This window comes from Lemur catta, chromosome 14, assembly GCF_020740605.2.
Source record: "Lemur catta isolate mLemCat1 chromosome 14, mLemCat1.pri, whole genome shotgun sequence".
Lineage (NCBI taxonomy): Eukaryota > Metazoa > Chordata > Mammalia > Primates > Lemuridae > Lemur > Lemur catta.
The window spans coordinates 27776865-27803641 of NC_059141.1; the positions used below are offsets into that span (position 1 = coordinate 27776865).

General features: G+C 38.5%; 1 protein-coding gene across 1 annotated transcript; it reads left to right on the forward strand.

Moving 5' to 3' along the window:
• Window positions 1–647: 647 nt before the first annotated feature.
• Window positions 648–23754, forward strand: LOC123650046 (cytochrome P450 2C21-like). The gene is made up of 9 exons (XM_045568441.1): window positions 648–853; window positions 3907–4069; window positions 5422–5571; window positions 8785–8945; window positions 10171–10344; window positions 11630–11771; window positions 14406–14593; window positions 20937–21078; window positions 23345–23754. The coding sequence occupies exons 1-9, from the start codon at window positions 686–688 to the stop codon at window positions 23524–23526; spliced, it is 1470 nt and encodes a 489-aa protein (XP_045424397.1). The 5' UTR covers window positions 648–685; the 3' UTR covers window positions 23527–23754.
• The last annotated feature ends 3023 nt before the right edge of the window (window positions 23755–26777 follow it).

Here is a 26777-nt window from a genome sequence, read left to right on the forward strand (position 1 = left end):
GCTACCAGTCCCTCACTGGGAATGGATGTGCCAGGAAGGAAACAACTGATATGCAGCCAAGGGACTTTCCTTTGTTGTGTGTGAGCAGTTTCTTTTCTTAACTTGGTGGATTCCTGTCTACTGTTCTATTTAGCTTCCATATCCTTGGGAGTATTTTTATTTCTGCTTTATAGAATAAGGCTCTGGCAGGAGAGTTGGGATATCTCTACTATTATCTAAGATAAGACTGGCTTCCTATACCCCAATACCTCTGATTCTGGCCTTTTCCCTGGCGTCTTTTGGGAACAGGCACTAAGAAAGAGAGCACTTCTTTGTTTAGCTCATATGACGATAGATTTTGACATGTGAGATATTCTTTTTAATTATTTGTTGAGATCATGAACTCCAGCTACCCCTTTGAAAATCTGACAGTTTTCACTGTTACTAATATGCCACTAAGATCACTCTTGCTTAAGAAGTGAGAGCTAGTTTTTTAGTTGGAATATCCACAGAAACTTAGGAATTAATCAATACTAAAGTGATGGGTTTTGTTTTTATTTCTACCAACAGGCCAAAGTGTACTAAAGACAAAACATGTTTACTCAGATTTCAAAAACTCAGTATGTATTTAGTGATAAGCTTGCCCTTTGTGTTTATAAAGCCTTTGGATTCTAAGCTTTCAACTGCATTTACACAAAGCACATCAATGGAGCTCTTCATTGTCCTGGTGATTTGTCTTTGTTGTTTGATTCTATTTTCTCTGTGGAATGGAAGCTATGCCAAAGGAAAGCTTCCCCCTGGCCCGACTCCTCTCCCAATTGTTGGAAATATTCTACAGTTAAATACTAAGAACATCAGCAAATCTCTAAGCATGGTAAGTATGATTAATTTTCTTTCAGTTGCTTGCAATGAATAAATAAGATAGCTCTATGGTTGAATAAAATATTGTCCCAGACACCACTAGGCGAATGGGTATGATTTTAGAATATATACAGATTGAAAGGAATGAGATCTATTAACCCTTATCAAAAGTAGGAATCAACAGGTAAAGGGCAAATAAGTGTTTACTCAGGAATGGAGGTTGCAACCTGGGTAGTAGTCAGAGACTGTATCACCCAAGAGGAATGAAGGGGCTTACATTTATAGAAATGTATTTAGATTATATAAGTTGTTAGTCAGTTTATTTTGTTGGTGGATTAAACAAAGAATCCACCATCAGTCATTAGTAGAAGGCTGTATTTATATTAGTTAGTCTGGAAAAACTTATATACAAACTGTTCGTGAAGATTAGGACCAGTTTCCTTATATTGTATATTGTTTAGAGCCCAGTTGTTTGTGAAGAAAACGTTTTCCACAGTTCCTTCATTGGTCTGAAAATTCTTCAGCAGTTTAACATGGAGTCAGTAGCTCAAGTTTAAGTCATGATGTCAAGCTGGAACAAGCTATGAGGTTGATGCAAAAGGAATTGCAGTTTTGGACCTTGAACTTTAAATCACTATAACTAGGCTCAAACACATCTTTATTAATCAAAATAGAACCATTACAATCAACACATTTTTGACAATGAGAAATAAGTTTGTTTATTCCTGTAGTGTAAAAAATCCATGCTTCGGGATTCAATGAACTGTTGGAAAGTATTTTCTGCATCCTGCTTGTGGAAGGGTTTTCCCTACACATAGCTGTTGAGTTGCTTGAAGAAGTGGAGTCGGCTGGCAAGAGGTCAGGTGAACATGGCAGATGAGGCAAAACTTCGTAGCTCAATTGGTTCAACTTTTGAAGCATTGGTTGTGTGATATGTGGTCAGGCATTGTTGTGGAGAAGAATTGGGCCCTTTCTGTTGACCAATGCCAGCTTCAGGGGTTACAGTTTTCGGTGTATCTCATTGATTTGCTGAGCATACTTCTCAGATGTAATGGTTTCCCCAGGATTCAGAAAGCTGTAGTGGATCAGACCAGCAGCAGACCACCAAACAGTGACCATGACCTTCTTTTGGTGCAAGTTTGGCTTTGAAAAGTGTTTTGGAGCTTCTTCTCAGTCTAGTCACTGAGCTGGTCTTTGCCAGTTGTTGTAGTGAACTCCTCACCTGGAGTGATCCACCCACCTCGGCCTCCCAGAGTGCTAGGATTACAGGCATGAGCCACCGCACCTGGCCACCAGTTGTTGTATAGAATCCACTTTTCCTCACACATCACAATCTGATCTAGAAATGGTTCATTGTCGTTGTGTACAATAATAGAAGATGACACTTCAAAATGACGATTTTTTTTTTATTTTTGGTCAGCTCATGAGGCACCCACTTCTGGAGCTTTTTCACCTTTCCAAGTTTCTTCAAATGCCGGATGACCATAGAATGGTCAACGTTGAGTTCTTAGGCAATTTCTCCTGTAGTTGTAAGAGGATCAGCTGTGATGATTGCTCTCAATTGGTTGTTGTCAACTTCCGATGGCCGGCCACTGCACTCCTCACCTTCAAGGCCCTCATCTCGTTTGCAAAACGTCTTAAACCACCGCTGCATTATATGTTTATCAGCAGTTCCTGGGTCAAAAGTGTTGTTGATGTTGCAAGTTGTCTCTGCTGCTTTACGAGCCATTTGGACTTGAATAAGAAAATCGCTCGAATTTACTTTTTGTCTAACATCATCTCCATAGTCTAAAATAAATATAAAATAAACAGCAAGTAATAAGTCATTAGCAAAAAAAAAAAAACATAAAGTGAGAGATGTGCATTAAATGATTTGTAACGTTAAAATGAGATTATAATGAGGGAAAAGTCAGGGTAAGGTCAGTATGGGGATCCTTTTTGGCTTGAGGTGGTTAGATCTGGATAGGTCTGGTTTCTTTGCAGCCAGGTTCCTTATCAGCTGGTGTCAGCATCTTGCTTCAGTGGTCTTGGAGAACATTATTCAAGAGACAGACAGTTTGGCTCCCTCCTTATGTGGGTATGGGCTGAATTTCAGCAGCTAGGAGGTCATTTGTTTTTTTTTTCTGCAGTCAATTAGGTTGGGTCATGCTGTCCCATGTTGCCTCCCTTGGTCAGCAGTGAGGCCTGAGTCCTGTCCCTATACTGTCTCACAATGGCTAAAAGATGATAGGAGTTAATTTTTATCTCACATAATGGTTTAGAGGTGGGTGCCCATGGCATGACACTCCTCTATGAGGTCATTCAGAGTACTAGTTCTTCTCAATCTTGCAGTTCTACTGTCTTGTGCCCCTAGGCTGTCGTTCTCATTTGCATGGTCACAGCGGGAGCATCTCCATGCTATCATTTCAACCCATAGGTAGGGGAAGAAATGAAGGGCAAGCAATTACCTTTTGTGGAGTAGAATTTGCACACATCACTTCTGCTAACATCAGTTCATGGAAACTTTTGTCACATAGCCACATCTGGCTTCAAGTGAAGCTGAGAAATGTCTATGACCAGGCTGTTATGTTCTCAGGTGTTATGAAACTTAGAGGTCTCTGGTGCTAAAAAGAAGTATGGAAAATGGATAATGAGGGACGATTATTTGTCTACACATGGGGCAAGTTGGGAGGGCTTTCCTTAAACAGGAGGAGAAACACATTTATTGTAACCGTAGGAAGGAAGGAGAAATTTGATGTGGTTGGTTTTGCAGAAAAAAGTTAATAAAATAATAGTAGCAAAATGCATAGTATAGCCCCGTCACACAATAGAAGCTGAATAAAGGATGACTATTGAGGATAATATTAGTATTAATAATAATAGCAATATTACTAATACTGTGATGTTAATTACCATTTAAATAATGTATTTTCTTATTAAATAACTGGTTCTAAAACTTGAAATCTTTTATAATAGGTGGATGAATATTAAAATGTCTCTTCAGTAAGATTAAAAATATTTCTCTCATTTGTCTACATTTCTGTTGTGAAATTCTCATTTTTCTTGCATCTTGTGTTCTTTTTCCAGCTAGCAAAAGCTTATGGCCCTGTATTCACTGCATATTTTGGCATGAAGCCCACCGTGGTGTTGCATGGATACAAAGCAGTGAAGGAGGCCCTAATTGATCGGGGAGAAGAATTTTCTGGCAGAGGGATTCTCCCAGTATTTGAAGAACTCAGCAAAAATTCAGGTATGGTTCATTTGGGGGAATGTGTCTGGGTTTGTAAGTTGCAAAGACTCCAAATAGGCTAAGAAACTGAGAAATTATATGCACTTGGAGAGATTTATAAGACACAATTTTCATAATTCCAACATAAGACTATGAATAATTTTTGTATAAAGGAAAGCAAACCATCTAACCACTAATGTTCTATGAATTTGTGACTAAAACACCTTCATTTTAAATTATGGCCAGTTAAGATAATGAGAAAGAGACAAAGAGAAAAGAGAGAGGAGGAAAATGACTAAATTACACTAGTCACTAATCATGTTGCTTCCTGGTCTCAGTCATGGATACCCAGAGACTATTTTAGGAAGCTTGTATAGTATGCATGGAATCAACATAAGTTTGAAATATTTTCAGCCTCATTTTCAGTCTTCTATTCTCAAATGGCATAGGAAGTATTTGAATCCAATCGAATACAAAGCATAAAGCAAAGATATGCTTTGAAGAGATGATCATGGAGAAACACATGAGTATGGATTGGAATTGATATTAATAAAAGCATTTTTTGTTAAGTTCCTAAACTATTTCCCACTTGTTTTTGGAGCTGGCCTTAAACTGTCCAGTCTTCTGGTGGATCACTGGATTCTGACAAAAAGGGAGAAGACTGGAATAGGGTCGTCTCCTCTGCATTGTTCTCTAAAAGGCTTCCTGGACAAGTTTCCTATGAGTTTATTTTTCTCCTATCTGGTCTTGACTCTGGAAGTCTGATGTTGAGCTTCCTTGGTGTTAAGACCACATCACATGGAAAGATTTAACAAATAGAAAGGGATGTTAAAATAAGAAGAGTTATCTGTCAATGACTGCATCCCTTGTCTGAGAAACAGGTTGTTATGAGATTCCTTCCAGTGCAGATGCTGTCTCACCTTCTCTTGAGAATTGCCTCCTCTTGTTGTTTCTCTAAAAATTCACTTACAATCAGAAAAGCCAGCTCTGAAAATTTAGCCTATGAGTTGGACTCACCATGATTTACTGCTGCGTGATCATAGGGCAAGCATTTTCCCTCCAGGATTTTCCACATCTTTGTCAGTAAAATGGGGGCTAAACACTCAGTTTACAGAGTTATTCTGAGATTTAGAGCAGCTGATGGGTCAAGAAGAGTTTAGTAAGATGTAAAATCAAGAGTCCTGACAGTAAAATATTAGGTTCAGTTTAGGGGGGAGGCAAGTGAGGTAGGGCTCAATGAGAATTCCTTAAGCTGACCCCACTATATTCACATCCCTGCTTAAGTGTCAGCATCATTTCCTGAGACGAGTACTCTCAGCTAGAATTATAGCAATGGAGGATAGGCTTCTTTCTCTCTCTTTTCGTCCTGATAGGAATTGTTTTCAGCAATGGAAAAATATGGAAGCACACCCGGCGTTTCTCCCTCGTGGTTTTGCGAAATATGGGGATGGGGAAAAAAACTATTGAAGACCGAATTCAAGAGGAAATCTCGTATCTGGTGGAAATGTTAAAAAAAACCAATGGTGTGTATTTCTTTGTATAATTAACAATAATTGTTTGAGTAGAATAAATGCTATTACAAATAGATTAAAAATGATATGATGACTCAAGTACAACAGTTACTTTTTGTTCATATATTAACAATAGTAATAAGAGGCGAGGTGGTCAGCATGACATCCTTTTCAGACACCAGGTTGGTAGGGGAACTGATATCTTCAACATCTGATTTCCGGTGTCACCCAGGGTTCATCACTTTGTGTGGTAGTGGAAGGGGAAAAGAACAAGGAAAAGAGCAAATAGTGTTTGGGCCAGGCAAAGAGGTGGCACACAAAACTTCCCTCGTATGCCATGGCTACAAGTTAGTAACAGGGTCACACCTAATTGCAAGAGGAACTGGAAAATGTGGTTCACTCTGTGCACAGGAAGAAGAGGAGAACATGGATTTTGATAATTAGCCATGGCAGCATTAACTTGAAAAATTAAGTAACTTTTCTAGTAACTACTTGAGAAACAATACAGGAACTGCCAAATTCTCCCAATGTGCGGGGCTGCAATTCAGCTCCCGTGGAGGAGTGTGCGTATGAAGAGAGGGAGCTAGAGCAGCACAGATCTCTGCAGTGTGTAGATGTGTGTATGCCCACGCAGGAGTGGCAGAGGGGATGAGGGAGAAAGGGGTGGGCAGGAGACCAAGCAGGGAGGCGTAAGATCAGAATCATAAGATATATGTAGCTTTACAACTTCAATATTTAAATACTCTTAGAGAACTAATATACTATAGTCTCTACGGTGAATTGACATTGTGTTTTTAAATCAATGTTATGTTATTGTACAGATGGGCTGTTTTCTTCTTCTTCTTCTTCATCTTCTTTTTTTTTTTTTTTTTTTTTGCAGACAGAGTCTCACTCTATTGTGCTATTGTCCTGACTAGAGTACAGTGGCATCATTTTAGCTCACTGCAACCTTAAACTCCTGGGCTCAAACGATCCTTTTGCCTCAGCCTCCTGAGTAGCTGGGACTACAGGCACATGCCACCATGCCCAGCTAACTTTTTTTCTATTTTTTGTGGAGATGGGGTCTTGGTCCCACTCTTGCTCAGGCTGGTCTCGGACTCTTGAGCTCAAGCAATCCTCCCGCCTTGGCCTCCCAGGGTGCTAGAATTACAGGCAGGAGCCACCGTGCCTGGACAAGATAGGCTGTTTTCTATTTTATTAATATTTTGCTGCTATTAATATTGCAAATATTTGCATGACCTGGTTTCTTCCTAATTTCTGGACATGGAGTTAGAGTGTTAGTGAACATTGTTTGGGCTTTTGATACATATTACCTAGGAATTGAGGGGAAATCTAACAGAAAAGGGATAAGACATGTGTTTAACTTTTAAATGTTTTTCAAAGAACATTATTAACCAAATAGTACAGTAGTAGTCCATTATTTTGGACATACGATAGTTTATTTAACTAATCCTCTATTTCAGTCAGATGGGTTTTTTCCCTGTCTTTGCTGTTATTAATATAAAAAAGTGCAATCCGTATGAATTATTGCAAATCTCCGACTACTTTCTTAGAATTTTGGAAATAGAATTACTAAATCAATGAATATTGGGTTTTGATACATATTATCTGGGAAATGATTTTGTGCACTCAATTTATATTTCAAGCAGAACTTATTGGTTCACCTTTTCCCATAGTTGATCTCAGCTTCCTGATCTGCGATCACCCAAACTCTGCTTGATTCCACCTAATTAGGGGACCCTCACACTCTTAGGGAAGCCCATTTCATCACTGGATAACTCTAACTGTTGGAAGTTGTTTTCACAGGTTAAACAGACCTGTTTTTTTTTTTTCTTGTAACTTCTCCTTTTTGATCCCAGCTAGCTTTTTCCTTCTGGAGTTACAGTGTTGTGGTTGTCACCAGAAAGAAACAGGAGTGATCTAGTAATACCTTTCATCCAAAATCTCAGATGGTTTCAGATGTTGAGATTAATGATGCCACGCACACACCCCAATAGGATAGGAAAGTTTTATGATTTACATAATGCTGCTTTCTATGAAGAGCAGAGTGACTCCCAAGCATGTCCAAGAATGGCCTGAGAGAGCAGGGAAAGGACACTGGCAAGAGTTTTTATTTTTTGTTTTTTTTATTTTTTTTATTTTTTGTTACAGCATATTGTGGGGGTACAAAAGTTTAGGTTACGGATATTGCCCTTGCCCCCCCTCCCCCCTGAATCAGAGCTTCAAGCGTGTCCATCCCCTAGACAGTGCACATCCCACTCATTATGTATGTATACACCCATCCCCTCCCCCCCACATCTGCCCGACAGCCGATTAATGTTATTCCTAAATGTGGCATAAAGTTTGTATGGTGGTTGGTGACGGGGGTGGGATGAGGATTCCTGTGTGCAAGCCAGGGTTTGTATGGCTCAAACTTCCTGCTTGTGCCGAAGGAGGGAGCAGTTGAGCTTCTTTATCAGCAGGTCTAGATGTGGGTAGAAGGGAAGAGGTGGGAGTGAGGATTCAACACTTACAGCAGTCAAACATCAAAAAATAGAGTCATTTTTATAATAATATAGGAAGCCTGTTTCTAAAACTGTAAGATATTTTTTCGATTATCTGCACATAACTCCAATTTCTCTCATTATTCTTCTCTTCTATAAGCACACCCAATTTTTCAACTATGTTTCATAATTTACAATTTCAAGTTTCCTCAGTTCCTTGAGTTTCTTATTGGGCTGCTCAGCTTTCTGTGGGCATCATGAGGAAATATCCAGACTAAGAGCTAAATTCCACACATTTAAAGACACACACACACACATTTATGTTAAAGACACGGCCTCACTATATTGCCCGGGCTGGCCTTGAACTTCTGGGCTTAAGCGACCCTCTTGTCTCAGCTTCATGGGTAGCTGGGTCTACAGGTGCACACCACCATACCTGGCACTAAAGATATTTTCTATGACCTCTTTTTATTTGTACTATTTCTAGTGAATTAAAAAAAAATTGGAAAACAATGCAAATACACTATTTGGAGGAAAATTAAAACTGGACTGGATTAGACAGTTTTGTTTGGGAAACACAATAAATTTTATTTTAGGCATGTGGAGTTTATAGTAATGACATGTTGAGATTGTTCTTATTCTTTAAAAAGTCTTTGAAGTCAACCTTTTCCAATTATTTGAATAGTCAATTTAAGATTTATATGAAATTTATGTACTAACTTCTCATTTCTATTGTTTTTAGCATCTCCCTGTGATCCCACTTCCCTTCTGTCCTGTGTTCCCTGCAATGTGATCTGCTCTGTCATTTTCCACACTCGTTTTGACTACAATGACCCGAAATTTCAAAACTCGATTAAGTATTTTCATGAAAACCTTATGATTGTAAGCAGCCCTTGGATGCAGGTAAGGTCAAGGTTCTGCTTAAATGGGTAATAATTTTCTAGCTAATCTATTGCTCTTGCCTGCCCCATTCCTCTGCCCTATTTAAAAGTGGCCAAAGTAGTATTTATCAAACTATCATTTGTAAACCATTAGTGAGTTACCAAATCAATTTAATGTGTTGAAATGAAATTTTAAACATGAAATAACATAGAATAGAAAGAAAAATGTAACTTAGAGTGTTTCATTTATAGTCAAGCATTTTTTTGAGAAATTTTTTTTCTGATTTTTATATCTATAGATAGAGAAGACAGTAATATAAAATGTGTTTCTTACTATGGCACACTGTCAGAAAATGTTAGTAATCTATGGTGTACAACCATTAACAACTGAAATTCTGATAGATCATAAGATCATGATGTGTCCCACCTGAGAAGGACCTCAGAGAACAAAAAATCCAACCTCTCATTTTTTGGAACAGAAAACTGTGACCCAGGGCTATTAATCATAATTTGTAAAGTAACCTAACCAAGACAATGCGTGAGCTAGGTCTAGAATCTAGATTCTCTGATTCTGTAACTAGTTTGATTCAAGGTGTTAGCCTGAACAAATTGCATGGGTGCCTACCAAGGGTATTAAGTCATTATAAACTGTCTAAAGCAGAATCAGTGATCTCTAGGAGCAGCAGAGGCCAGATGAGTAACGTAAGTATGCACATTTCTGAAGTGAAACATGCATAAATTACCAAAAAAATGCTAAGTGATTCAGACAGGTCATTAATCTTTCTGATGTACTGTTTCTTCATTACAACAAAAGAGTATGAGCCTCCATATGTTTTTAGATGATTCTCTTGAGAAATATGTGTAGGGTAAAGTGTTAGGAACACTGAGTTCTAAATCTAGCTCTGATATCACTAGTTTGGTGTCTTAGAATTATTGACTAACCTTTCTGAATCTCAGTGTTCTCATTTGGAGAGAGGTGAACAACAGTGGTAAGTTCCTGACTTCCTTCAGAGAGTTGTGGTTAGGAAATGAATGTGAATGGCTTTGAAGTTGCTTTGTAACCTGTGCATACTGTAACTCTAGCTACTTTATCGGTGTTCTCTCCTTCAAATTTCAAGTGTGTGCTAGTGCAGGAAACATGTCTCATTCATCTTTACCTACTCAGTATATAGCAAAGCGTCTGACACATAATAAAGGCCTGTAAATGTTTGCCGAGTGAATTAATGGAGGATTCTTTCTTCTTTCAGCTCTACAATGCTTTCCCTCTTTTACGTTATCTCCCAGGACGTCACAAGAAGTTATTTAAAAATGTTGCTTGCCAGAAAGAGTTTATTCTGGAGAAAGTAAAAGAGCATCAAGAATCTCTAGACATCAATAACCCTCGGGACTTTATTGATTACTTCCTGATTAAAATGGAAAAGGTATAAAGTGCCCCTGATTTGGTATTTTATCTTTGCAGGTGATGTGATTTAGAGATTTGCTTTGTTTTTCCTGGTGAAACTGGGATATTTCATCAGGAAATGCTCTTTCCTACAGATGTAGACATTGCTTGTGCAACCTGTTGCTTGTGTAAATCATACTGAATGTTTCAGAATATTTCTAAATTCTCACTGAAAAAGATTTGGCATGTTTTATATTTACCATGTTAAAGCTGGTTGTTTATTTGGGGGCAGATCAACACACACGAACACATACACTCACGCACATATATTCAAGATTGATAATAACATATCATGATACATAAAATAAGTTCTGTGAATAGAAGATGCAGCGAAGGAACACAGGAATGGATAGGAATCCAGAAAGGCTTACCTTTAGAAAAAATCCAGATGAGGTAGGTTTTGAGGAAACTCTGGGTTAGATTAACAGGGAAGACAAAATAGGTCTAGGGAGTGATAAGTGTAGTAATCAAGTATGTGGAATTTTCAAAGAGGTTAACTTAATTGCAACTGAGGAACAGTGGTGGGTGTAATGACTGATGGGGTTGGGAATAGTGATGTAGTTTGGGGGTAGGCAGTTCCAGAGGCTTGAATGAAAAAGTTAGATGTGATAAAATAGACAATAAATGCTAGAATTGACAGTGATTAGCAGTGATGGCTTAATAAGAATTATGTTTGAAAGAAATTATAGGCCGGGAGTGGTGGCTCATGCCTGTAATCCTAGCATTCTGGGAGGCTGAGGCGGGTGGATAGTTTGAGCTCAGGAGTTTGAGACCAGCCTGAGCAAGAGCGAGACCCCACCTCTACTAAAAATAGAAAGAAATTATATGGACAACTACAAATATATACAGAAAAAAGATTAGCCGGGCATGGTGGCACATGCCTGTAGTCCCAGCTACTTGGAAGGCTGAGGCAGGAGGATTGCTTGAGCCCAGGAGTTTGAGGTTGCTGTGAGCTAGGCTGACGCAACGGCACTAGCCTGGGCAACAGAGTGACACTCTGTCTCATAAAAAAAAAAGAAATTATAAAGGAACTGATTGGCTCTAGTGGGTGAGAAAGTGAGGAATCAGAAAGGACTTGGAAGTTTTTAACTGTGATTATATTTTAACTGTTCGAAGAAATCCTAACGATTCCTCTAACTTTCCCTTCAGCTATAGCACACCTCAAAGTCTGGTTTAACTTGTCAGATACTGATGTTATAGTTAGTAATTTTCTGTTACTTGAAAAGTTTTTTATTTATCAAGTAATTCTAACATATCATTGCTAGGAAAAACACAATAAGCAGTCTGAATTTACCATGGACAACTTGATCATTACCGTATGGGATATGTTTAGTGCAGGGACAGAGACAACGAGCACCACAATGAGATATGGACTCTTGCTCCTGCTGAAGCACCCTGAGGTCGCAGGTATGATCACACATGATGGGAAGGATAAAATTCCAGGTAGATACTGGCAGACAATACTGATAACCATCCCACCCTTTACCTGCCTGGACAATTACAAGAAAATTTCTCATCGTTAGTACATTTACCTACCTTGGGATGGATTCAATTCAGATTGGATCATAGTATCAAAAGAGAATGAAATAATTAAACAACAGAGATTTGAAGGGCAGAGGTCATTATTCTCTCTGCTCTGATGTAGTATCTTTGGTTTGGGTTGGGAAAAATACAGTAATAGGGTTGTCTTAGCATCTGGGTAGAACTAGCTTCTCTCATTCTCCAAAAAGATCCCACTCGACATGCTTTCCCTGTCCAGATAAATATATGTTTGTTAAAAGATACTTCTACCCAAATGCATTTGCAATGTAGGGATTCACTCAACAAAGTTATAATCTTTCTCCACCAAATAGAGTGACTCTCCAGTAAAAGAGTTATACCCAAATAAAAAAATTCTTTTTCATATACCCTTTGGATAGAAAAACTTTTCTTCACAAACATAACTTCTCTTTCAAATGCAACTTCTCTATTTTTTCTAGCTCTTGATGTTTCCTTCACTGCTACCCCATGCTTTGTGATTTGGTGCATTTTTAGTATGATTAAACCTCATGAAGCTTATCTCCATGACATTAGCACCAAATTTTTCCACTTTGTTTAAGGTCCTTCTGCCCTGCCATTATAAATAGCAGATACTTTCGGAACAGTGCAATTTAGAAGCATAGCCTAAAAATTCCTTTACTAGTGCACATTGTGAGATAGGGTGCTTCTGTGTTCCTTTCACATGACACAGACTCCCTCAGCCAAATAACTTCTCTGACTCCTTTTTTTTAATGTATGAAAATTAATTGAGATATTTAATAGACAGTGCAAACCATAATTTCATCTGAATATAACTGTATGCATGTTTTCAATGAGATATCTATCAGTTATCACAAACAGCAACAAGGACCTTAGAGCTATGTTAGAAAACTGTGTAGCTGGAACTTAATTTTAACAATCTCACTTGCTCTCAAGAGAACACCATCCGTTTCAAATTAGTGTTACAAACTCCAAAAGACCAGGGGAGTAGGAGCGAGGAGTGGGCCAGAGTGGTAGACACAGAGACAGTACACAGGTGATGGACAGAAATACAGCTCTCAAGGAAATCAAAACTCTTATAAGACCTATGTTGATTATGACTAGAAGTAGTATATGACATTTTTCTCCAAACCTTAAAATCTTGTGCACGTTGCAAAAACCCTTTGTGTGTCATATTTCCCTGTCACTTCCATTTTCGTTTTCCGTTTGGATTTTTTTCCTAAGTCATGTCCATATCCATTTCCTTTTCCCTTCTTTCCATTTTCATTCATAACTGTGCTGTTCTACTGAGCATTCTGATTTTAGAAGTAGTTCCTGACTACTTTCTTTCACCACTCTCTTCTAGATGAAAGTCCAGCCTTTCAACCTGAAAAGGTGAAATTTAAAACTTGTCTGAAATTCCTAACTTTTTCCTCTTTATAGCTGTCACACCACAGAATTTTCACATGCTCCATTACAAAGACACATTTTTTAGGTAAATAGATGAATACCATTTGACCAAATTAGCAGCATGGCATTGCTACTTTGAAAAATGGGTTATAGACTCTTAACAGCGGTGGCTTCAAATTCTGACTCTGCTAGTAGGCAGCTGGGTTACCTCAGACTCAGGATTACCTCCCCATACCTCTGGTCCTTTATCTATTTAAGGGGGATAATGTGGGAAAGACCATAAAGTCCCTTGGTATCCTTAGGAAACATATTTACTTCTCTGGACCTGTTTCTTTATCAAATACAAAAAATAATGCCTAACACATAGAACTATTTTGAGGAATTATAAAGTAATATAATGAATAGTGCAGGATGTCTGTCATATATTACATTTTAAATAAATGTTAACTTACTTTTTGTTTCTCTGTGATGAATCAACTACATGTTCTATTTATTAAGCATTTACTGCACTGGGTAGTTCTTTTTTTAAAATAATTTTTATTTCAAAATATTAGGAGGTACAAGTGTTCTTCTTATGTGGATGAATTATACAATGCTAAGGCCAGGGCATTTAGTGTGCCTGTCATCAGAATAGTGTACATTGTACCCGATAGGTAAGTTTTTATCTCTCACCCTCCTCCCATCCTCCCCGCTTCTTAGTTTCCAGTGTCCTTTACACCACTTTATGACCATGTGTCTGCACTGCGTAGCTCCTACCCTCTTGAAACTTACACATTAAAAATAAAAATTGGCATACACAAGGTGGTTAAACAACAAGGTCATTAGTGAATCTTCAAGATCCTAGATCCCTGAGTCTACCAAGCAAAAGTACACAAAATAGAAAATCAGAGTACAGAAATGAGTCTCATGGTTCAACTGTGTTTTATATAATACATGCATATATTTAAGTCTCTAATGAGTTTTCAGTTCACCCAGGGAACTGAAACTCTTTCTTTTTTTCCCTTATGGAGGTAGTGTCACAAAATTCCCCCATCTCCCCATTTCAAACTTTAATGAGACAGTGATTAAGGGGTGAAACAAAAGGTACTTGAAGTCTATTCTATTTAACGTTAATTCTGATTCCTGCCTGGCCAGCTAAAGTCCAGCAAGAGATTGACCGTGTGATTGGCAGACAGCGGAGCCCCTGCATGCAGGACAGGAGCCGCATGCCCTACACGGATGCCGTGGTGCACGAGATCCAGAGATACATTGACCTGGTCCCCACCAACCTGCCCCATGCGGTGACTGAGGACATTCAGTTTAGAGAATACTTTATTCCAAAGGTGAGAATATTTTATCTTTACTCCTCCTTAGGAATCTAAGGCCATCATCATTACGGTAGTAGAACTCTAGATTGCCTAACCTTCTACAGGTGTGGCACAAGCATAACTTGGGCACCTCACCCTCTAACTGCATCCTCCTTTCCTTCTAGTTTGTTGATACAATTTTCTAAATATAATAGTGCTTAGACTTTCATAGGATTTTTAGTAGATTGATAGCTCCACACTCTGTCCATTAGCCCAATCTGCTGTCCACTTCCCTGCTTTCCAATGTATGTTTTATTACTCTTACCAATTAACCAATATCCTATACCCCCGCCTCTCTCTATACTGTTTCACTTATTTGTAAAAAGTCCAATACAAAAGTCTCCTTCCTCCTGCCTGACTTAGGGCTACTGATCCCTGCTGGAAAAGATCATGCAGCCCAGAGGTTGATATTAGTATCATCAACCCCAAGTGTATGGGTATAATTTTCAGTAATATCAAATGTACTTTCAGTTGTACTCAACAATCCGGCCTTATAACCTACCTCAACTTGCCTTACCATGCTCCACAGTGACTCTTTCAGCCTTGAACTCTCCTCAAGCTTCCAACTCTCCATTATCTTCTTTTTCTCAGGTGACCACCTTCTGTCTCACAGAGAAAATCAGAGCCATTGGACAGAAACTCTCTCAATTCCCTTCCATTATATTTACACACTTAGCTATATCCACGGCCTTTGGATTCTTTTTCATGTCTATTGTTGTTAAGGAAGGGCTCTCCTCTTATCCAGTAAAAGCTTTTCTACCTGTGGCATGAATTCCTTCCTGCTCACTTTTTCAAGCATCCTCCTCAATGAATCGTTTCTTCTTTCTTCTCAATCTTCACCTTCACCCTCCCTCTTGACTCCTTTTTTATCAGCATTAGAACAGGCTCAATTCTCTCCCTTTTAAAATTTATTATTGTCACATAATAATTGTATATATTTATGTGGCATAACATGATGTTTGAACACATGTATCAACTGTGTAACGATCAGATCAGGGTAATTAGCATGTCTATCACCTTAAGCATTTATTATTTCTTTGAGATGAGATATTCAAAAACCTCTCTTCAAGCTGTTTTAAAATACATGACACATTGTTATTAATCGTAGTCACCTACTATGCAATAGAACACCAGAACTTATTCTTCCCATCTAACTGTTTTCTACCCATTGACCCATCTCTCACCATCCTCCACTGCTCTCCTGTCCTCATCCTCTGGTAACCGTTGTTTTACCCTCTACTTCTATGAGAACACTTTTTAGATTTCCCGTGGAGTGAGATCATGTGGTATTCTTTCTGTCCCTGGCTTATTTAACTTAACATAATTCCTTCTAGGTTCATCCATATTGCTACAAATGACAGAATTTCATTCATTTTTATGGCTGAATAGTATTCCATTGTGTACATATGCCACATATTCTTTCCATTCATCTGTTGATCAACATTTAGGTTGATTTCATATCTTGGCTATTCTAAATAGTTCTGCAATATACATAGGAGTGCAGATACCTTTTGGACATAGTGATTTTATTTCCTTTGACTATATACCCAGTAGTGAGATTGCTGGGTGATATGGTAGTTCTATCGTTAATTTTTTAAGAAACCTTCATACTGCTTTCTATAATGGCTGCACTAATTTACATTTCCATCAACAGAGTGTAAGTATTCTATTTCTCCATATCCTGTCCAACACTTATCTTTTGATTTTTTGAATCTTTTGATTCTGACTTAGAGCGAGGTGATATCTCATTGTGGGTTTGATTTGCATTTTCCTGATGATTAGTGATGTCTAACTTTCTTTTTGTATATCTGTTGCCCATTTTTATGTCTTCTTTTGAGAAATATTTATTCAGGTCTTTTGTCCATTTTTAAAAATTCATTTATTTTATTTTTTAATTATTACTATTTTATTTCAGAATATCACGGGAGTACAAATGCTTAGGTTATATATATTGCCTTTGCACCACCCGAGTCAGAGCTACAAGCTGGCCCATCCCCCAGACAGTGTGCATCATATCCATTAGGTGTGAACTTACCCATCTCCTCCTCCCTCCTCCCCCCTCCCACCTGCCTGGTGCCCTATGAATGTTACTTCCATGTGTGCACATAAGTGTTGATCAGTTAGTACCAATTTAATGGTGAGCAAATGTGGTGCTTGTTTTTCCATTCTTGTGATACTTCACCTAGAATAATGGTCTTTGGCACCAAGGCTGATGTTCAGGTGGGTCATACCTGAAGCCCACAACTTCTGGGACCAGTGCAGCTAAGGACATGCCACAGCCCATGTTACTATGGCCTGCCTGCCTGCTGAGATTCACTCATGGCCTGAGGCCACTGTAATGGCCAGCAGTAGTGCAGGCCAGTGCATGAGACCATCCTGTTATGGCCACAGGTTTCAATCTAGCACTGGGGCAAGTCCAGAATCTACATTTTCAGGCCTTGGCTTGGGGTCAGGGGTCATGGGTATCTGCCTGGAATTGGGTTTTACTGTGGCAGGCCACATCAAAGTCCTGTACTCACTTTCCTCTTTCTTGCCCAAGTGGGCATTGTCTGTCTCTGTGCTGTATTGCTTGGAGTTAGGGAAGGGATGAAGTGGGCAGTGTGACTCTGTTCTTCCATTCAGCTTTCAATGTAGCTTCTTATTTTTATGCTAAAACGAGGTACTGTGCCAGGTACTATGATCTCACATCTGGTTTCCTTAGCTCTTGTAAAGGTATAATACTTTCATGCATGGAGAATTGTTCAAATGGATGTTTCTATGGGGAGATGATCAATGAAGGGTCCTATTTGGCCTTTCTGAAAGAAATCAGGAGTATCAGGAGCCTCGAGAACTGCTTCAGGTGCTTTTATTTTTTATTTTTTTATTTTTTTTTTGAGGTGGTGCTTGGGAAAGGCCCGCTGGAGAATGCTCTGCCCCTCTTCAATTCTCCTTCATCTTAAAAATACCCATCCCTAAACTCTGACCCCTCTTGCTAAAACTTATTTCATCCATATCTCAAATTCAAACTCCTGGAATCATTTGGTTATAGCCATGTACATGTTTCTCAACCCACTGAAAAATATCTTCCATTCCAGGGATACTGTTTCGAAGGCCATAGATGACTTCCATATTATTAAATCCAATGAATGCTTTCCAGGCCTAATCTTACTTGACCTCTTGGTAGCACTTAATACTCTTAGGGATGTCTTCCATTAGTATACATTCAATTCCCGCATCAGTGTGGTGATAATCTCCTAGTTTTTCTCCTCTCTCTGGGTATTTATTCTCCATATTCTTTATTCTGTAGAACTTTGGTAGCATTTTTTCAATTCTAGGTTGGCTAGAGATAAAGTTTTAGCTTCTGTCTGGAAATGTCCTTCTATTACATTATTGTTCTGTAATTTTGGGGGGGATAATGTCTTTTTCAGGTTTTGGGGTTAGAATTATGCTGGCTTTATTAAATGTTTTGAGAAGTGTTTTTCTTCTCTGTATTTTCTGAAAGAGTCAAACTCAAAACTCTGAATTCTCAGTTTAGTTCTTTTAACTTTAGGTGAGTTATTGGGAATTTGCTCACCCTTGTCTATTTTAAGAGCTAGCCAGAGATTTGAAAGTGTTCATATAAAGAATTTAGGGCTTCCCCTCTCTGGCTCTCTCTTTATCCCCTTTCTCTTCAGCTTCTGTGTGGGGTGAGGTCCCTGAATGTTTTTTGGTTCTTCAAGCCAGTGAGACTGAAGACAAATTTTAGTCATCCAGTATTTTGCTGCCTGGGGCTTGCCCTCAAGATAAAATCATGAAAATGGAAACTCACCCACTACCATTCTCTTTTTTCAAGTGTCTTCTGTAATCCAGTACCTTCATGTTTTTGGTAATCCTCCAGTGTATATATATTTATATATGAGAGTTCTTCCAATAGGAGCTGCTCAGCAAGTACCCTATTGATATGTCTCTAAGTTCACTCTATTGATATGTCTCTAAGCTTTCCTTTTGTGGTCTCCAAGGCTATTACTCCCATCCAGTAAGTTTTCCTTTTTGCTCTTTTTAATTCTAGAATTTCTATGTTTATAGTTTTCATTTCTCTGCTGATATTTCCAATCTATTTCCTTATTATTATTCCTCTGTCATATTTGGGATATATTCATGATATTTTCTTTACTATGGATATTTTGCATATATTCCCTTATAATTGTTGCTTTAAATACTTGGATATATTCACAATATCTACTTTGAAGTTCTTGTGTGATAATCCTGCCATTTAGGATTCCATGGGTCTGTTTCTATTGATTGGCTTTTTTCTCTTATTTTGGGTCACATTTCTTTCTTTTATGGGTCTCATAATTTTTTATCATATGCTGGACATTTTGAATGATGCCTTGTCGGGAGTCTGGATTATGCTGTCTTCCTTTAAAAGGCATTGACTTTTATTTTAGCAGTCAGTTGTATTACTGACAGATGCTTATCATTCTGTTAGGCTTAGTATAATTCTTTGTCATTGTGGGTTAATTTCAATTTTAAATTTGGTCTTTGGGCATGGCCCTTACCATCTACCCTTAGTCCAGGGTAGAGTTTCTTAGTCCAACAGTTTGGAATTTTGGGGGTCATCACAGAATATCTGAGGTTATAAGAATGTTTACTCTGTCCTGGCTGGGTTGGAACTTCAGCTCCATCTGTTCCTATACAATATCTGGTATATATCTTCAGTTCTCAATCCTGCAGTAGTCATATTCTAATAGGCTTCATGGAGTTTCTTACTGCACATGAGCCACTCAACCCACAGCCATGGACTTACAGAGTAGAGTCTTGTACACTTTTGAGATCGTCACTATTTGTGGATTCCTCCTGTCCTGTACCCTAGAATTTGTAAAGACAAATTTATAAAGACAAATTCTAGGTACCAAATTTTGGTCTCTGTTTTCTCAGCTTGAAAATAACACCACTTTGCTTGTCCCTCACTACCCTGCATAGTGGGAGGAAAGTGTCCTCAGTCAGAAATCCAGGGTGATTATGGGGCCAAATTTCTCTTTACTAAAGGGTCACAATCCTGGATTGCCTCTTGTGCAATGATGAAAAGCTGTTACCTTATATATGTTTTTCAGATTTCTATTTGTCTAACTGCAAGGGCAACTCCAAAGCAGTTACTGTGTCATTGCCACAGGCAGATGGCCCCACCAGTCAGAAGTGTTTTATCACAACTTATCTGGAAGCCCATTTTGGGGCTGAACATACAGGTTTCCTCTATGCTCAGGGTGTGTTCTAAGTTCACCCAGGCAGGAAATGAATCACAGGAATAGCTGTGTTACTAAGAAGAGGGTCAGGAGGGACTGATAATTCTGCCTCTCTTTCATTTATCCATACGGACATGACAGTTTATGCATTTGGCCTGAATTTTGTGAAATGAGAACTACCTCATGTTTGGAGAGGCCATGCAGTATGCCAGAACACATTCAGACATATCTGGATTTAAAATTGGTCTCCGCTACTTAGTAAAAGTATGGCCTTTGTTAAGATCCCAAACTATTGTGAATGCAATCATTATCATCATATCAGTAATGAAACCTCTTTCTATTGAGCATTTTAACATGTAGTAATCTTTGCATAAAAAAGCATTTCCTATATTATCTCATCTTACATTTATAAAAAACTAATGCAAATATGTTGTTTACATTTTACCAGTGATGAAAATGAGGCACTGAAATGTTAAACAATTTAACTATGGTCACAGAGCTTAATCTGGTGAAGAGAAAGATATGACTGATTCTGAAACCTAAACTGTAACTCACTATTATTTCTGAGTTTCAGAAAAACCTACTAGGAATTGAAAATGCTCTCTCCTTTCCATAAGAATATGTGAAAATTCAGTTGAAGGAACTTAGCAGAAGGAGGGGATACTTATCACTTTCTCATCTTGATGAGAAAATGAAGTTTCTCAGCATAAGGCCACTAAACTGCTGAGTTCTGAGGGAGGCCTCATACTTGTCCTAAAGGGAATGAGCTGGATTTTCAGTGGTATCAGCGCTCTTAGACAATACTGCCATTTATTCGTCAAGAGCAATGTGCTCCAGGGAGCTTCCTAGCTTTTCCTGCAAATACATGCTGGTGTCAGACTACACGCTGGTGAAGACAGCCTTGCAATCAAAGAACAGTGCCCTGGACTGGCCATTGTATGATTTAACACCTATTGGGCTTGGTCAATAATTTGCTCTGTGATATGGAGCAAATAAATTCTTCTTTTTTGTGCCTCAATCTTTTATAAAACTAAAGGATTAGATACGGGATTTCTAATTTTTTTTCAAGCTCCATGACCTTCTTTATAATCTGCTTTATCTGTTTCTCTTTCCATCAGGGCACAAATATACTAATACACCTGTCTTCTGTGCTGCACGATGACAAAGAGTTTCCCAACCCAGAGCAGTTTGACCCTGGCCACTTTCTGGATGAGAGTGGCAACTTTAAGAAGAGTGACTACTTCATGCCTTTCTCAGCAGGCAAGCTGGCTTTCCTTCTATTTCTACATCAGGGGTTATGTGAGATGAGTGGAGGGTATTCTGGGATGGACAAATTGTCATTTGTATCAGGCCAGAGGCACCACTCCCAAAGTCCTGGGTGTTTCTCATTGGATTGGTGGCTGTACTCACTGATTCTGCTTCCTGACCCCCACTAAGGTCCTCTAGATTTCCTCTTAGAGGTCCAGTTCTAGAAAGGCTTTTCTCATTTACTCCAAGAAGGCAGTTCACTCAATAAACTTCACTGAACACCTTACATGTAGCAATGCTATGCTCAGATCCAGGGATCCAAGTGTAAACAAGAAACAGATCTTCCAAGAGAGAGGAAAACAAATTAACAGGCGATGAGACTCCAGTGTGACAAATGCTGTGCTCAGGGCTTCTGTGTGAGCCCAGAGACAGGAGCTCTTGACTGAGGTCTTTTTCCAGGGGGCAGGGCCAGAGAAGTTGGAGGGTAAGGGAAATTTTCTTTCAGAAAGTAACATTTGCGTTTCTTCCCTTGATTTGTAAGGGCCCTGGAAAGAATCAGGTGGGCACACTCAAAAAGTTCAGTTAAAGTGAGTTTAATGAAGAGACTGTTTTCAGAGGTGTGGGCAGGATGAGGGAAGAAACAAAGCATTGTAAAGTACTCAGAACTAACATCAGCAGGGAGATGTTCCCATCCTAGGCCAAAAGGGACAAGGGAAGGAGGGTGTTACTGGAACCTGAACAGACCTTGAGCCAGGAGAGAGCGGATGTAGGAGAACCATCCATGTAGATAGGAACACAGCCACTGCCAAAACTGCAGCCTGGCAGGGTGGGATTGAGGAAATAGACACTCTGACCTTCTCAACATCTAATCTTCTGAATTTACTCAGCACCCAGAAGGGAACTAACTTCTGGGTTAATGCAGTCCATAGAAGTCAGTTTCCTGGGAACAGATAGGCACAAAGGCAAGCAAATACAGAATGGATCTGGAAAGAAGAAGAGATGGAGAATTTTCAGCACATTCCAAGGAAGAAGCAAGAGGAAGATCAGAGGCTAAAGGACCTTTCCCACAGAAGTAACTGAAACAGAGAGAGAAATAAGACATTTGCTTCTGATTATTTAAGAAAATAAATATTGAGCAATCCTTATTATAGTGATCCCAAGATTATGTGCCACGCCCAGGGATAATCTGAACAGGAGCCACTGCTGCACTGCTCCTTGTCTTCCTTCCTGTATTTTGGAGTCCCCTGTTGCATAATGAGCGTGACTCAAATTCCTATTTGTTTCTCATGGTTTGCCTGCCTGCCTTTTGTCTTGTCACTGTGGGTATTACAAGATAGATCTAAGGGCTTACCTTAAGAGTTTATATTCCAGTCTGTGAGAAAGATGAATAATTTAAATTTCATGTGAAATGTTCTGTAGTAGCATTAATGAGTATTGTGGAAAACAGATAAGAATGTGCATTGTATGCCCTGAGCACCTCAAAGAAGTTTTCATAGAATAAATGAAGTCTGAACTGAATCTGGAAGGATATATAGGCTATTGGCAGGCAGAGCAGAGGGGAAGATTATTCCAGATAGAAGACCTGGAGTCTGAGATACAATTTGAAATTGCCAATTTGTTTGGGAGGTGGTGTAGTTAGTAATGGCTGGGATGTGGGGAACTGGATGGAAGGAATGGAAAGAAATGAGGCTCTAAGAATTACGTATATTGCTTGTGCAATATACGAAACCTAAACTTTTCTACCCCCATAATATGCTGAAATAACAAATGATAATAATAATAATAAATAAATTGCCTGTGGCCAGTTTGTGACATTTCTTTTTCATACCTGGCAGTGTTAAGCTCTTGAAAATTTTTAAAGCAGGTATGTGAAAAGATTAAGATTATCATTTTAGAATACAGACAAGGAAAAATAAATCTATTATTGAGTACTAGGTCAGACATAGATGGAAAGTAGATACAGTTTTGTGCATTGTTCCAGTTGGGATAGGAATGTGTGTGTGTGTGTGTCTGTGTGTGTGTGTGTAGAAATATGTCAATGCCAAGCCTCAGCATAGCAGTTCTGGCACATATAGAAAATATTTTTTTCATACAGTATGCATACAGAAATATGTGCTAAGGAAATGAAGGAAATCAGGTTTGGGTATAAATAGAAGAAACCGTAGGTTAATTAGTCATTCATTAATATATTTCTTCATTCCCTATTTATTTAAGCCTCCCTGTGTGCTAACTCAGAAATAGAATTAAGTGAAAAAATTAATTCATATGTCATTTTTAGGAAAAAGAGTTTGCGTTGGAGAGAGCCTGGCCCGCATGGAGCTGTTTCTAATTCTGACCAGCATTTTGCAGAATTTTACCTTAAAACCTCTGGTTGATCCAAAGGACATTGACACCACCCCAGTTGTCAACGGGTTAGGCTCTGTACCACCCTATTATGAGCTCTGTTTCATTCCAGTCTGAAGAAAGTGCAGCTTACCGAACTTCAGAGCAAGACCCTCCAGCCTCATCTGAATAAACCAGACGTTTTCTGATTTTGTGCCAGCTATTTGTTATCCACCTCTATCTTAACAGCAGGAATGTCATCTCTGAGCCCTATCTCTTCTAATTTTTCCCCACCCTTCAAATTTCCTAAAATTCCCCACCCTTCAGATTTCCCTGCATAAAATAAAGCTCACCGTTTCATTCCAATAAGATTCTTTTTTTTATAATAGAACGCTGAGATCATAAGCTGCATCTTATTTTCAGTGTATACCAAATGGAAAGCAGACTATAAAAGTCAGGGTGTAAGGTTAGAGTGTGAGCTAGTGTATGCGGGTTTTGAGAAAGATTTCTCCAGACAGAAATTAGGATAGAAATAAGAGATTTATTTACTATTCCCAGGCAGAAAAGGGCCAGCACAGTAGTGAAGGAAGTAGAGAATGTTGGTAGAGAGAACCAGGTATTCGGTCTTTTTGTCTAGGGGGAGGTTGTAAATTAGCAGGATATAGTTGAGAAACTGCTGCATCTGCTCCTTCTTTCTTCCTGGTGGTGAGCTGGTAACAGAAATGGCAAGGATGTCAAAATCCAGGAGTTGCCTACCGCCTTTCTTTGGAGATGGGATTAGCACAGGAGATGTGACTCTGCCCTTGAGATATGGCTGAAGCCTGAGAATTGTATCCTGCTGGGGAGAGAGAGAGAGAGAGAGAGCCTGAGCATGCACAGGGAGAGAGCAGAGAGCTCATTTTCTTTTCTTTCTTTCTTTTTTTTTTTTTTTCCTGCTAGCAAGACTGACCATCCCTTCGTAAATGTCATATTTTGCTTTACTACAAATTAAAAATCAGGAATTGTCCTATGAGATTTTAAAAAAATTTTAAATAAAATAAGTAAAATTCACTCATCCCTCACTCCTAACTCTCCAGGGGAATGGTGTCTTGAAAGTTTGGCATGTATATTTTCTGCCTTTTCTCAGTGGACATTAAAATATAATTATGTGTGCATACGTATATGTGTGTGATGTTTATGTATGTATGTATATGTGTACATACGTGCAGGGAGAAAACAAGAGAAGATCATTCCAGCCAAAGGGAATAACATGAAATAAAATTTGAATTAACCAGCCCATCCAAAGATGTGGTTCCTTTCCCTCTCAGTGGTAAAATACACATAAAAAGACGCAGACACACGCAGACACACAGACATACTAAAACAAAAAAGAGGGAAATATGTACATATGTTTATATTTCAACACATGCAAACAGAAACATACAAGGAATCTTCACTGCTGTGCATGGTAGCTAAGCCTGCAATCCCAGCACTTTTGGAGGCCAAGGCAGGAGGATCGCTTGAGGCCAGGAGTTCAAGAACAACCTGGGCAACACAGCAAGACCTAATCTCTGCAAAAAAAAAAAAAAAAAATAGCTGGGAGTGGTTGGTGGTGCACAACCGTAGTCCCAGCTACTTGGGAGGCTGAGGCAGGAGGATTGCTTGAGCCCAGGAGTTCGAGGTTGCAGTGAGCTATGATACTGCTGCTGCATTCCATTCTGGGAAGCAGAGTGAGACTATGTCTCAAAAATATATATTTATTTTTGTTGCACTATAATTGCTATTGGGGTCTCAGTCATAAATTCTTTGCCTAGAATGCTGTCTAGAAGAGTTATTTCCTACATTTTCTTCGAGAATTCTTATGGTTCATGTCTTACATTTAAGTCTTTTATCTATCTTGAATTAATTTTTGTGAGTGGTGAGAGATAGTGGTCCTGTTTCATACTTCTGGATGTGGCTATCCAATTTTTCCCAGCACCATTTATTGAATAGAGTTTCTTTCCTCCAGTTGCATTGTTGTCTGCTTTGTCAAAGATCAGTTGGCTTTAGGTAGATGGTTTTGTATCTGGGGGTCTCTATTCTTTTCCATTGCTCTATGTCTCTGGTTTTGTACCAGTACAAAGCTATTTTGGTTACTATATCCTTGTATAGTTTTGAAGTCTGGTAATGTGATGACTCTAGTTTTGTTCTTTTTGCTTAAGATTGCTTTGGCTATTCAGACTCTTTTGTGGTTCCAAATGAAGCATAGAATTATTTTTTCTAGATCTGTGAAATATGATGTTGACATTTTGATGGGGATTACACTGAATCTGTAAATGACTCTGAGTAAAGTCATTTAACTCAATGACTGGACATTTTGACAACGTGGATTCTACCGATCCATGAGCAAGATGTTTTTCCATTTGTTTGTGTTATCTGTAATTTCTTTCCTCAGTTTCTTGTAGTTCTCCTTGTAGAGATCTTTCACCTCCTTGGTTAAGTATATATACCACATGAAAAAAATCCTTTCATCCCTTGATGGACACTTAGGTTGTTCCTATATCTTGGCTATAATAAATAACACTACAATAAACATGGGAGTACAGACATCTGTTCAACATATTGATTTCAATTCTTTTAGTACATACCCAGAGGTGGAAATGCTGGATCATATGGTCATTCTGTTTTCAGTTTTTTTGAGGGGTCCTCACACTGTTTTCCAAAATGGGTCTACTAATCTACAATACCACCAACAGTGTACAAGTTTCCCCTTTTCTCCACATCCTCACCAACACTCATCTTTCATCTTTTTGATAATAAAACTCTAACAGGTGTGAGGTGATAGCTTATTGTGGTTTTAATTTGTGTTCCTCTGATTAGAGATGTTGAACATGTTTTTATGTGTCTGTTGGTAATCTGTATGCCTTCTTTTGAGAAATGCCTATTCAAGTCATTTGCCATTTTTTAAAAATAAATTTATTTATTTACTTGTTATTGGGTAGTTTGATTTCCTCATATATTTTTGATATTAGCCCCTTACTGAATGTATGCTTTGCAAATATTTTCTCTCAATCTGTGGGTTGTCTCTTAACTCTATTAATTGTTTCCTTTTTGTGCAGAGCTTTTTTATTTAATAAAATCTCATGTGTTTATTTTTTATTTAATTGCTTGTGCCTTTGTGGTCATATCCAAAAAATCACTGCCCAGATCCATGTTATAGAGATTTCCTCCTATCTTTTCTTCTAGTAGTTTTATATTTTCAGGTCTTTTTTTTTTTTTTTTAAGTGTGACATATTTTTATTTGGTTGGTTTTGGTTTAGTTCTTCAATAGGATAGAAGTAGAGCTTCTATTTTAGTGTGAGAAAAATAATATGGGAATAAGGGCAGGCACATTTATTGTCTTTTTTTTAATTTCAGCTTATTATGGGGGT